This window comes from Hemicordylus capensis, chromosome 6 (genome assembly GCF_027244095.1).
Source record: "Hemicordylus capensis ecotype Gifberg chromosome 6, rHemCap1.1.pri, whole genome shotgun sequence".
In the NCBI taxonomy this organism is placed as follows: Eukaryota; Metazoa; Chordata; class Lepidosauria; order Squamata; family Cordylidae; genus Hemicordylus; species Hemicordylus capensis.
Genome location: NC_069662.1, coordinates 153,660,607 through 153,674,085, shown reverse-complemented (window position 1 = coordinate 153,674,085; position 13,479 = coordinate 153,660,607). Strand labels below are relative to the sequence as shown.

General features: G+C 44.7%; 1 protein-coding gene across 10 annotated transcripts in view; it reads left to right on the top strand.

Moving 5' to 3' along the window:
• The window catches only part of ZMYND11 (zinc finger MYND-type containing 11), a 156,547-nt gene extending 144,222 nt beyond the window's left edge, over positions 1 to 12,325 (top strand). For all 10 annotated transcript variants that reach the window (XM_053260963.1, XM_053260965.1, XM_053260959.1 and 7 more), the window contains 2 exons: positions 5,010 to 5,195; positions 9,593 to 12,325. In XM_053260963.1, the coding sequence (XP_053116938.1) occupies positions 5,010 to 5,195; positions 9,593 to 9,715 (309 nt within the window). In that variant the 3' untranslated portion in view covers positions 9,716 to 12,325. The remainder of the gene's footprint in view (positions 1 to 5,009; positions 5,196 to 9,592) is intronic.
• Positions 12,326 to 13,479: the final 1,154 nt, after the last annotated feature.

The following is a 13,479-nucleotide window of genomic DNA, read 5'->3' as shown; positions in this document are numbered from 1 at the left end:
GCGAAGGTGCTAATCCTGATTGCACGCCATCATTCACTTGAGAGCCAGTGTGGTGTAGTGGTCAGAGTGTTAAACTAGAACAAGGGAGACCTGGGTTCAAATCCCCACAACGTTGACTGGGTGATCTTGGGCTGGTCACCTTTTCTCAGGCTAACCTACCTCACAGGATTGTTATGAGGATAAAGTGAGTGACTTTGCTCACTGAGCAAAGTGGTGATACTCTCATATTTAGCAAGGGGTAAGCAACTGGCCCTATCAAACCCCAGCAGAGCTTTTCTTCAGTGGTTCTTTTCACAATCTAGCTCTTTTAGATTGTGAACCGTTTGGAGACAGGGAACCATCTTATTTATTTATGTAAGCCACTTTGAGAATTTTGGTTGAAAAGTGATATATAAATATTTGTTGTTATTGTTGTAGCGAGCCCGTGGTACACCACCACCACCACCATCATTCTTCTTCTTCTTCTTCTTCTTCTTCAAAATGCAGTTGCTGTTTCACATATGAGAGTTAGGCACTGGCTCATCTCTGTGCAGGAAAACTCTTCTAAAGCTGGGGCTCTAAGACAAGAAGAGACACCCTCTCCCTAGGAACACAGGAAGCTGCCTTATGCAGGTGGCCCTCGTTATTCACAAGGGTTGTGTTTCAGCCTACAACTGCAGATAACGAAACTGTGAATAATGAAAACTTAAGTCAGTGGGCATTGCAGGGTTAGGTTAGGAACATGACCGAAAAATCCCTGAAAAGACAGGATAAAAGCAGAAAAGATGGAACACAGCACTGTACCTTGGCCACCTCAGGCCTTCCGCTCTCCCACTCTCTAGCTCCTCCAGTAATGTCCCCCACCTCCTCCAGTAATTTGTAATCATGAAGCTTCCTCACCCCACAGTTGAAGTCCAGCACTTAGCAGCACAAGCCCCTGGCCTGTTTGGTTGGTAGGTTGGCCAAAGAGGCAGCACAAAATTAAATCAATTTCAAGTAAAGGCACACAGAGGAGTGTGTGAGACACAAGGAGTGAGAGGAGAATCAATTTTCAATGGATAATTAGAATCAATTTTTAATTTAAATTGGATTTTAATTGCAACTTAAATTAAATAATACAGGGCTGTAATGATCAAAATTAAAATTAATTTTTAATTTGAATTTTTAATTAAATAAAACTTCATCAAAATTAAAATTATAAAAGTGATAATTAGCATCTTACGAGGGCAGCGCAATGCTGCAAAAGGCTCCAGAAAATGGCTCCAAGAAGCTCCGCAGGAATGGCTCAAAAGATGCTCCCAATGGCTCCCTAAGGATACCAAAGGCTACCCCAAATGGCTTTTAGAAGCAGAACAAACTCTAACATGAAGACCAAAGCACTCCACTGTCCTCTTCCAAGCTCCTCTCACAACCCATGAGCACATGCAGCAAGAGCACGACCACAAAAGGGCAAAACTGCGCTGCTGAAAATCACGGATATGTGAAACTGCATACTGCCGATAACAAGTTCAGGTGTATATTGCCCGACCATAGATACACAAAACCATGAGTGTCAAAACCATGGATAACGAGATCCACCTGTACCAAATCAGACCATTGGTCCATCTAGCTCAGAATGATCTACACTGACTGGCCATGAGTCTCCAAGGTTGCAGGCAGGAGTTTCTCCCAGCCCTACCTAGAGTGCCTGGGACTGACCTGGGTCCTTCTGCATGCAAAGCAGATGCTTACAGCCCCATCCCAAGAGTCTTCAGCCTTGTGGAGAAGACCTGTATAGAGGAGGGGCTGTATCTCCGCAGCAGATTCTGAAGTCCCTGAGTTCCATCCCTGGCATCTCCAGGTAAGCCAGAAAAGACCCTTGACTGAAACCCTGGAGACCTGCTGCCCAGCAGTGTAGATAATTTTTATGCTGCTTCTCTTTTTTAGCAGGGGGAGAGCAACTGGCCCTATCCATCTGCAACACAGCATCCCTCCAGTGTCTGTTGCTGGTGTCTATCTTATATTTTATATAATATAAAATATGTTGCTGGTGTCTATCTTATATTTTATATATATTTTATATATATAAGATAGACAATCTATTATATTAATTCTTCTGGGTGTGCCTTGGAATGTGCATCCCAGCACCCAGATGATTGGCTGGGCGGTGGACAGGCCTGATTGGCTGAGGCGCACCCAGGAAGATTGGTTGCTACGGCGGCGGCAGGCCTGGCCACAGAGGCCAGAGGCAGTGGTGGGCCCAGCCCAGCCGCGGAGGCAAGGCCTAGGTGGCGGGGGGGAGAGAATTGGGGGCAGAAGTGGCAGTGGGGAGGAGAGGTGCTGGGCCTGGAAGTGGAGACTGGGGAAGAAGGTGGGGGAGGGAGGTAACCGCCGGCCGCAAAGAGCGCACAGATGCTCTGTGTGGGGTCAGCTAGTATATATAGAAATATGTATCTTATATTTTATATTTTGAGCTCTTTGGGACAGGGAGCCATTTCATTCATTCATTCATTCATTCATTCATTCATTCATTTAAATGTAAACCACTTTGGGATCTTTTGTTAAAAAGTGGTATATAAATATCTGTCATCGTATTCATAAAAAACTGAGCTAAGTGGACCAGTGGTCTGACTCAGTAGCAGGCAGCTTTGTATGTTTATCTGTAAAAGGGGGCTGATACAAGATACTACATGTAGGGAGAACTGTATTCTAAAAAGTCCCCTGGTTGAAATCAGTCTTCCCAATAACAGGGATTCCCAGATGTTGTTGACTATAACTCCCAGAATCCCCAGCTACAATAGCTTTTGCTTGGGGATTATGGGAGTTGTAGTCAGCAACATCTAGGAATTCCTGTTAGAGGGAACACTGGTTGAAATCTTGCTTGAACAAGGATTCAACCAGGAGCTGGCTGCATTTAGGCAAACCTCAGCTCCACCCCTCCCCAGCCATACGTAAATAAAAATGGCCTACGTTACCAGACAATTGTACAGATTGCTTAAATGATTGCTTTGGTCACTCTAAATAGCTATATAAATCGAAGTGGTGGTGCTGCAGCATGCTTAAAGGGGGGATAAAACCATTAATGAGTGTGTCTTTTCGATGTGGCAGTTCTGCTCAGAGTATAATCCTCTATAATAAAGAGCTAAAGCGTGATCCCGTGTCATTGCGGCCCGTGTCTTTCTCGGCCGTTCTGGGCATGTGCAGAGCGCATGCCCAGAACGTCCGAGAAAGATACAGCCGCCAAGACACGGGCGGCCATGTTGAGAACATGTTGCCTACGGAGAGGGCAAAAATGGCAGCAGGGGGACCGGGAGGACAGAGGCGGCAGCGGGGGAACCGGGAGGGCTGAGGCGGCAGCGAGGGGGGAAAAAAGCCGAGAAAAGAGAAGGGAAAAAAGACGGGCCCGCGGGGGGACCGGGAGGGCAGAGACGGCAACGGCGGGAATACAAAACTGCAGCGGCAGGGAGATGAGAGCTGGGAGAAGAGACCGGCCCATCCGCAGCGGCGGAAACATAATGGCGCCCATGTTGACTCTCGGCGCAAAAGTTGGAGAAGCGGGGACTGGGAAGGGCAGAGGTGACAGCAGCGGAACCAGCCCTGCCACTTAAATGAATGAGGAGCAGCTGAGACCAGGGGAAGGCAGAGACGGCAGCAGCGGAACCAGCCCTGCCGCAAAAACAAAGAATAACAAACACAAACTGGGGAGGGCAGATGCGGCAGCGGCGGGACCAGCCCTGCCGCTAAAACGAATAAGAAGCGTGGACCAGGGAGGGCAGTGACGGCAGAGGCGGGTGGGTAATGATTGACAGCGACACCGGGTCTGGGCCGGTCTCTTCTCCCCGCTCTCATCTCCGCTCTCTCTCACACACACACACAAAGTTTACACTAAGCACTATACCCCCTGCCCGCCAAAACACCCGAAAGAGAGAGTAAGGAAGGAAGGAAGAAGAAAGAAAAAGGAGAAAGGAGTGAGGGAGAAGGACAAAAAAAGGACAGAAGGGAGGGAAGAGCAGCCAGCCCCAAAGAGCGAGCCCGTTAAAGAAAGAAAAGAGGAAAAGAGAAAGAAAACAGAAAGATGGGAGTGAGAAGATGTGGAAGGAAAGGAGGGAGAGGGAGAGAGAGGAAAGGAAGGAAAGGAGAGAGAGAGAGAAAGAAAAAATAAAAGGAAGGAGAGGAGGGCGAGAGAGAGGGAGAAGGAATAAAGGAAACAAAACAAAAAAAAAACGGTTCTGGCGCCCGTTATTTTAACGGGCTTAAAAATACTAGTTGATCCCATAAAGCCGTGACCCGACTCCCACAAGGGTCATCCAGGAATTCTAGAATGTGAGGAGCAGGGATGGCCAGGAGGGAATAATCTTTCCTGAGGCTGTTTGAACTGGACAAAATCAGGTGTTTGTTTTTAAATGGTAATTCTAATCTTCAGTTCAATTTGTTGTTCTGTGCAAAATGTCACAAGGGTTATTACAGCTGACTGTTGAACTGGGAGAAATTTCATGATTTTTCTAAGCTGGTGTCTGCACCTTCTGTCAAGGATACTGCAGGCTGGTCCCCTGCCACAGAATGTGCCTCTTGAAGGAGAAGGACACAGTGGCAACACCCCCCACCTAAAAAACAAACAAACCAAAAACACAAACAACACTGCAGATGCTGAAGCCCCAGGGTGCATCCACCCGCAGTCCAGGTTGTGCAGGTCAGGTGCACCTCTGCCGAGCAGCTGATTTGCACCAGTGCAGATCCAGTCTGGGGAAATGCCAGGGCTGGCTCCATGCAGCCAGACTCTACGGGCCGTGGAGTGACCGTGCCCCTGCTAATGCCTGCCACTCCCGACCGTAGCCTGGACTGCCAGGGCATGATCCGTGAAGATAAGCATGGGGGCAGTGTGGATTGAGGGGGCGGGGTCCATTCTGCATTGATAAGCGTGTGAGGATTTAAGCGTTCCTTCTCAGAACAGCTGCAGCAGGTTGTCTCTCCTGTGTGGTGGCATTTGGAAGGAGAGGGGGTGGGGGGAACCGACACCCACACACTCACCCGCCTGTCTCTTTTATCCGTAGCTGCGCACAGATATGGAGGAGGAGAAAAGGCAGGCTGTGAACAAAGCTGTTGCAAACATGCAAACTGAATGTGACAGAAAGACAAAGCAGGTCAAGGAGAAGTGCAAAGAGGAGTTTTTAGAAGAAGTGAAGAAGATAGCCAGTCAGCACAAGCAACTGATTTCCCAGACCAAGAAGAAGCAGTGGGTAAGCACGGGTCGAGCCGCACTGAGCCTTGCCTCGAGGGGCATTTGTAGGGACTGAGGGAGAGGCTCTGGGGCGTGAGCAGGGGCCTGCTTCCAGAGATGCACTGAGGGCACCGGGAAAGCGTCCCTCCCCCACACCCCTCCATCTCCTCTGCGGGCGTTGTGCTTGCAGCCTTGGAAGCATCAACTGCTTTCTCTTCTTCCTGAATATTGTCTTCCAGTTGCTTTGCGACGCAGCCGTTTTAGGACTCCCCCGTGCTTTCTTTTTTCCTGCCGTGCTTTCTTTCTTTCTTTCTTTCTTTCTTTCTTTCTTTCTTTCTTTCTTTCTTTCTTTCTTTCTTTCTTTCTTTCTTCTTTTTTTGCCATAGTTGAGTCAGATTTCTCCCTATTGTTGAGCATTTTTTGCTTGTTCTCTGTACAGTTGTCAGTTTATATTAGAGGTCTGCATGCAGTTATTTATCTGTTTGCCAACGCTGCCCCAGGAACATAAGAGCCTTGCTGGTTCAGGACAAAGGCATATCTATTCATCCTGTTTCCCACAGGGGCCCACCAGATGCCTCTGGGAAGCCCAGAAGCAGGAGATGAAGGCAAATGGCCCTTTCCTGCCATTGTTCCCCAGCGACTAGTGTTCAAAGGCATGCTGCCTCTGAACTTGAAGGTCGCATATAGCCATTGCAGCTAGTACCGGTAGCTACTGTTAGATTTGAATTTGTCCCTGAATTTGTCTACTCTCCTTTTAAAGCCATCTAAGCTAGTGACCATCACCACATCTTGTGGCAGTGAATTCCATAGGTTAAATATGCAAGAAGAGGTATTTCTTTGCCCATTCTAAATCTTCCACCATTCAGTTCCATTGGATGAACCTTGGTTGTACTATTGTGAGAGGAAAAATCCCGTTTTAAAATCCGCTTTCCCCACACCATGTATAATTTTATAAGCCTCAATTATGGTCCCCTCTTTGTCTCTGTTTTTCCTCACCAAAAAAGCCCCAAATGCTGTAGCCTTTCCTCATAAGGAAGGTGCTCCAGCCCCCTGATGGCTTTGGTTGTCCTCTTCTGCACTTTTTTCTAGCTCTATAATATCCCTTTTGAGATGGGGTGACCAGAATTGCACACAGTGGCTGAGATCCTGACTAAGAAAGTGAGGACGTACTGGGAGCTGTGTCTTTGCAGCAGGAGGCTTTTCTACTAATGGAGGTGTGCAGGGGAGGGAAAGCAGTTCCCTGCTTCTTGCTGCGTGACGCTCAGGGACATAATTTTGGAAGGCCCAGAGCACTTCCAGAGGCAGGCAGGAAGATCAGCAAAGATTGCTTCCCCTCTCCCATGCACACACACTCTTATTACTGGAGAGGCCTCTGACTGAGGACGCAGCCTCCCACTCCATCCTCATTTTGTTAGCCAGGATCTCAGCCAGTCTTCCAAATGTGACCACACCATAGACTTGTAAAAAGCAAATTATAATACAGCAGACTCTTGAGTATCATGGGAGTAAAGTTCCAGGAAAATACAGCAAAAGTTAAAACTGTGATATTCAAAGCTTAACCTTAACCCAGAAAATGGGGTTAAGTTCCTGAGAAGTGGCTCAAAGGGTTTGGGGATTTAAGATGTAAATCCTTCTGAACAGCCTGCACTGCTTCTCAGCTGCTCAAAGAGGTTTAAATTTTAAATCCTATGGGCTACTGGAGATTTTTAAAAGGGGTTATCCCAGCGACATGGGCTGCTCGTTGTACACAAGTTTAGTTCTTGTAGGTAGTTCTGGTTGGGGATTTAACAGTTAAAGGGGTTTGCCAAGCAGAAAACCCCATGGAAGACTGAAACCACCCCCGCAATAACTAAATTTGTATACAGAGAAGTTGCCTTCAAAAGGGCAAAACTGCGGAAGATAAACCCATGAGATTCCAGGGCCACCTGTAATATAAGGACAGTGTTTGCTATTCCTTTTTTGCTTTGTTGGCCTTGCCTTTTTTCTGGATGTATTTTGTCATTGGTTGTGAGCAGCCTTGTGCTCCCATATGGATGGAAAGGCAAGGCAAGAAAAATGTGGTGTTAAATGTGTGATGAAGGACTCTGCTGAAATGGTTTGGCCTTGCGTCACGTCCTTGGTGCCCCTTAGGCCTTGCCATCCTAGATTGGATTGGACCTGGGTCTGTCATCGAGACTTGTGAATGGTGAGAACTCATCATAGTCCACATCTGGTATTCCCTTCCCCGACACTCTTCTTCAGAACAAGAACTAGTGTGGGAAGAGGCTCTAAGTTCTGCTTCCAGTGATCTGTAGCCATGGAACATAGGAAACTGCCATATACTGAGTCAGACCCTTGGTCCATCTAGCTCACTATTGTCCACACAGACTGGCAGTGGCTTCTCCAAGGTTGCAGGCAGGAATCTCTCTCAGCCCTATCTTGGAGAAGCCAGGGAAGGAATTGGAAACCTTCTGCTCTTCCCAGAGCGGCTCCATACCCTGAGGGGAATATCTTACAGTGCTCACATTTCTGGTCTCCCATTCAAATGCAACCAAGGTGGACCCTGCTTAGCTAAGGGGACAAGTCATGCTTGCTACCACAAGACCAGCTCTCCTCTCCCATAGGAAGGGGCAGCCTATAAGAGCAGGAGCCTAAAAAAGAAATGCTGGGATGTCAGAGCTCTAGGAAACCAAGGGGCCGCATTCACATATACATCCTCATCACTTGCATGGTTGGAATAACCACCAGAGGTCACATCCTATAGGTATACCTTTCATCTCCTCCTGAACACAGTTCTGGTTTGGGAGGTGCTAGTTCTCTTGAGCGTAGCAGCATCAGTCTTGCAATCCTTGGGGAGGGAATGTAGCTCAGTGAGAGAGCATCTGCTCTGCTTGCAGGAGGCCCAAGGTTCAATCCCTGGCTCTCCAAGAAGATCTGGGAAATACTTCTCCATGAAACCTTGGAGAGCCTCTACCGGTCAGTGTAGACCTGGACTGCACAACTTTGGCCCTCCAGCTGTTTTTGGACTACAGCTTCCATAATCCCAAGCGGCCAATAATGAGGGATGATAGGAATTGTAGTCCAGCATCTGCAGGAGGATCTAACTTATTTGGTCCTGCTGTAGACAATACTGAGCTAGATGGACTAATGGTCTGACTTAGTATAAGAAACAATTAGATCCCCATCATGTTATGCACAAGCCATATAATGAAGAGTATATAACAGTTTAGTTCAGAGTTCAACCAAAGATGACAGTTGGAAATCACATTGATAAAGCTACATGTATTGCGATATTTGACAGCACTGGTCCAAATGCTCCAGAATCCAATAATGTGTATAGCCACCTCTATTACTTCTAAAAAATTTAGTAAGAGAACCAACTTACTGAGTCATTCTAATAAGGTAGAAAGCATCTAATAAAGTTTAAAAAGTAGCTTTTTGCCTTATTAGAATATCTCAGTAAGTTGGTTCTCTTAGTAAATCTTTAAGAAGTAATAGAGGTGGCTGGCTGTACACATTATTGGATTCTGGAGCATTTGGACTAGTGCTGTCAAGTTCATGGAACTTCTCTAAGATTATTCTCCCTTTGACAAAGACCAAGATCGAAACGGAGCTCACCGGGTCACCATTGTGGATTTGTTTGAAATAGACTATATTGCTTTCCGTACAATGGACTTCACTATTTCTCCATCACAGTATGTTTAGCTTTATCAGTGTGGTTTCCAATTATGGGAGTTCAACAACAGCTGGAGGGCCAACAGCAGCTTATCTTCCCCAGCCACAATAAATTGTGGTTTGGGATTATGGGAGTTGTAGTTCAGCAACAGCTGGAGGGCCAAATTTGCCCACCCTTGAACTAGGACTATAGCTTAGTGGCAGAGCATCTGCTTTGCATGCAGAAGTTCCCTGGCAGCATCTCCAGGTAGGGCTGGGAAAGATCCTTATCTGAAGCCCTGGAGAGCCGCTGCCAGTCAACACAGACAGTAGTGAGCTAGGTGGACCAATGTTCTGGCTCGGTATAAGGCCGTTTCCTGTCTTTATATTTAATTCCCTAAGACGTACCAGTGGCTAATCCCATGTGTGGCAGCTCTCGTGAGAATTTAGAGGGGTGTGTGAGCAAAATGGCGGTGACGACGGTGATGGTGGGGAGCAGGCAGGGGAGGGAGAAAATGGTGGCGGGAGGACGGGCTGACACGGCGGGAGAGAGCAGCAGGGGTGCGGCGGGGGGGGCAGCTATGGCGGCGGTTGGCGGCTAGAGGCGCAGATACTCTGCACCAGCCCAGCTAGTATTCCTATGTTTTCCAAAAAATGATCCCACCAACGATGAAGTCCTTGAAGGTGAGCATAGGGCCCATAGAGGGCAGCTGCCAGGGAAGCAAGGAAGCAGTGGTGTGTGTGGTTGTAATTCCCCCGTTTCCCCCCCTTCCCTTGCCCCAGTGCTACAACTGTGAAGAGGAGGCCATGTATCACTGCTGCTGGAACACGTCCTACTGCTCCATCAAGTGCCAGCAGGAGCACTGGCACGCCGAGCACAAGCGCACCTGCCGCCGGAAGAGATGAGAGCTCCCTCCTTCCCCCGCCAAGGATTTGCCCTGATTTATTGCTATCCTCTGATGCAGCAGGTTGTGTTTGGTTTTTAGTTTCCAGGGGTGGAGGGGTGGGGTTCGGAATTGCTTGGAATTCGCTCCCCGTTTTTTGCACCGGCCTTTACAACACATTTTTTCCATAAGAGAACTTTTTGCACAATTAAATTTTGGTCTTGTGTTTTGACGTGCCCCTCAATTTCCCCCCTCCCATTTTTTTGTTGGTAAGGTAATTTGAATATCAGCTGGAGTGCATTACTTTTTGGTAAATTTTAACCTAGGAAATTTGTTGCATTTTCAGCAAATTAAAAGAAAAGCAAGAGAGCAAGTTTTTAGGTTTCATAGAGACAAAGAAATATAATGACAGGAACATTTTAAAGAGATCTGAATGTAAGAAGTATAAAATTCTTTTGCAATGAGGAAAAAAAAAACATACTACCTTGATGTAACACTTACCTGTTAATCGCATGAGCTGGTTTTGTTCAGCTTAAGTTACTGTTTAAAGGCATTATCTATTGGTTTGTACCAGTGGGTATATGATTGAATCTTGGGAACAGGGTTGATACCGCAGGTGCTAAAGTCCTGCATATTTGTTCTTAAAACTTTTTTTCCCAATTGTGTTTGTTTCATTATTATTTTTTTTCAATATATAGCTTTTATAACAAAATATTAGCTTTGATCTTGTAGCCTAAAACAAAATAAATAAATAAATCACAGGGGACTGGGGTAGCCTTTTGCTGAGCTGGATCTTAGAGAAAAATAATATTTAAATTTTAAATTTTGCACATTTCATCCTCCTTCTAACAGGAATGCTTGTAAAAAGAAAGCCAAAAAAAAAAGCGCCCAATTTTACACTTAGTCATACCTGGAGCTATAAGGATGAGGCATAAGAAGAAAACTGGCATAATAGCGAGTCCCCTTACAACCCACCCCCTCACCACAGTTCCCCACCACATGAAATGTTATTTGAGTGCCCGTTAATCTACGTTACTTATTCAATAGTAAATTAATAAAAGTTGGGGGGTGGGTGGGGGGAAGCACTTAAGTTTCACGGAAGCAGTTATGTTTGTAATAATTGGTCATTGCCATCTCTATACTTAGAATGAAGAATAATGCATGTTAATTTTCCTGTATTAAAAATGCTGTGATTTGTATAAAAGTCTGTCTTTTGCAGAATGTCTGGATAAAGAAGCGTTACCAATAGGAATGGATCGATAGTTGAAAACTGATTTTACTCCCATTCTTTTTGTTTATTTTTATGTATAGGTATATATATAAATTGCATCCATGTTCAGAGACAATTTTTAATAATAGGTGTAAAGTTTATTTAACCAAGTTTTTCCTTTTAAAGTGTCTCACCATTTAGGGTTCTTTCAAAAAGGTGGTCTTAGACTCAACTAATGCCCATTAATCATCTAGCTTTTTTTTAAAGTTAGAAAAATAATTTGTAAATATTTATTTAGACCTTGGATATTTATTGAAAGCGATACACAATGGAACAATGGGAATGACCTGGGAAGAAAGGCTTTTTTTAAAAAGGAAGTTTTCTCTGGGTTTTGTCAGGGTCAATATAAAGATTAAGCTCATACAAAGCCTTCTGTGATTCATCATTAATACCCAGTTTATAAACATACAGCAGTGAGTGGAATGGACTAGATACTGCCAGAGAATTTCCAAATATGATGTTACCAGCAATGGTATGCATTTTAATTGCACACTCAAACCTGATGCTACCAGCATATGGTGTGAATTTTTAAATTTGGTCATACAAGATGTGCGCATGGATCTCTTGCAAGCATGAGTTTCTCTATTCATTCCAGTGGATAAAGGACATTCATATATGCAACCGGAATGCATGTAGATCTGCTTCCTCCACTGAAATGAACAGGGAAGCTCCATAAAGGCACTGGAACTTCATACAAGCACTGGAGCTCCTGTGATACTGAACTGGTGCAAGTGACTAGTGACCTACATCCTTATAAACAAGTTATTGACGTCTGTTGCTCTTTCTTGCTCCTGTAAAGGAAATCATCACCACCATGAGAGCAACAAGGGAAACACTCTATGATTATTTCATAATCTCCCCAAAAAACTTCGGTCCAACCCTATAAAAGCAAGTTTTTGTGGAAACTTTTTTTGGTGTAAAATCATTCCAGGATATGTAATATTTAACTGATAGCTGCATGAAAGTAAGATTCGTGTTCTTTTGGCTTCTTTTGTTTTTGTTTTTTCTCCTTTTGGTCTCTGTTGACACGGTTGCACATCTTCAAGTTACTACAGCGTGGAAACTGTGTGTTTCTTTTTTTAAAAATTAACAAAAGAACAACAAAAAAATTGTGGCCTGGTTTTGTATAAATTTTAGGGGGAAATTATCATTGTTTTAGGAATTCTGATTTTAAAAAAAATTCCTGCAAATCATAAAGCTATATTAAAGTGTTGAGCTTGGCCACTATGCACATTGTAATTTACTCATTGTGGCTGTCCAGTTCTATGATGCATTCTGGCATTTTGTAAGCTGCTCTGACTAGCAATATATAGAGTCATTAAATGTGTTAACATTGGTTAATAAATGTATTTGAAAAGGCAATGACGCTCTGTAGTTTTCTGTGTATGTTATACTTGAACTCTTACATACTAACACTGGCACATTCTCACTACTGTTTCTGTTTTAGATAGTTGTGTTAGCCTGCTGAGGTAAACTGATAAGTAGTTATAGTTCTTTTATTGCAGCCGTAGGCCAAACAGAAACAAAAGTGACAATAACACAGCCATTCAGAGTTACAGTAAATAGAGTAAATATAACTGATAGCACTATGCAGAGTTAGGGAAGACATCTCTCTTTTAGAGACACGTCCCCATGCACATGAAAAATCTCCTTCAAGAAATTTAGAATCTCTGATGGGATTCACCACTATCACTCCCATCAGGCTCTACCTTTAGAAGATTCTCTGTGCATGGTCTGGACGGTAATGAAGAATCAGAAACTGTTTCCAAGACTCAATCTTACAATTAACACCTATATTTTCTCTCTCCTATTCCTGGAGGGAAAGGTTCCACCATTCTGCACCGCATTACCCATGCATGACAAGACCTATGGACTATTGGAGCTCTCCAGGGGCTTTAGACCTAGGCTACATAAGAGATGCTCCGATGCTACAGAGACTCTTATTATCGACCCTCTCCTGGACTTCCATATGATTTTGATAATTACAGAATATGGAAGTCTTATGAAACTGAGAGGTGATCTTGAGAAAAGTTCTACCCCTAAAGAACTTGGGCACTCAACAAGCCTGCTACTGATTCTCCTTTCAAAAGACAAAGGGTTCCTAATGTACCCCCTGAAAAGGAAAAGCAGAGAGCTACTGGCTATACACACCAACTGGCGCCTGATCTGGAGCTTGTTCATCACTCTCCACCAGTGGAGAAATCATCTGAAAAAGAGAGAAAATTCCGATGGTGAATATGACTCTACCTCTTCTTATGAGGTGGAATCGGTCCAAACGGAAAACCCCTTATATATCCCTCCTGATGAGAATGTCACTAATCCACCCTCGAATTCACCTACTGAGGAAAGAAAGTCCTTCAGGATACTATGGCAAAAGTATTAGGTATTAGGTTTAGAGTTGAAAGCACCAACGCAAGAAGTCAAAGACTTTGTATTATTTGTGTATTATTTTATAGCCAGTTCCTCGTCATCACAACTGGCATCTTTACCCATGCTGCCATTCTTAGCAAATTCAG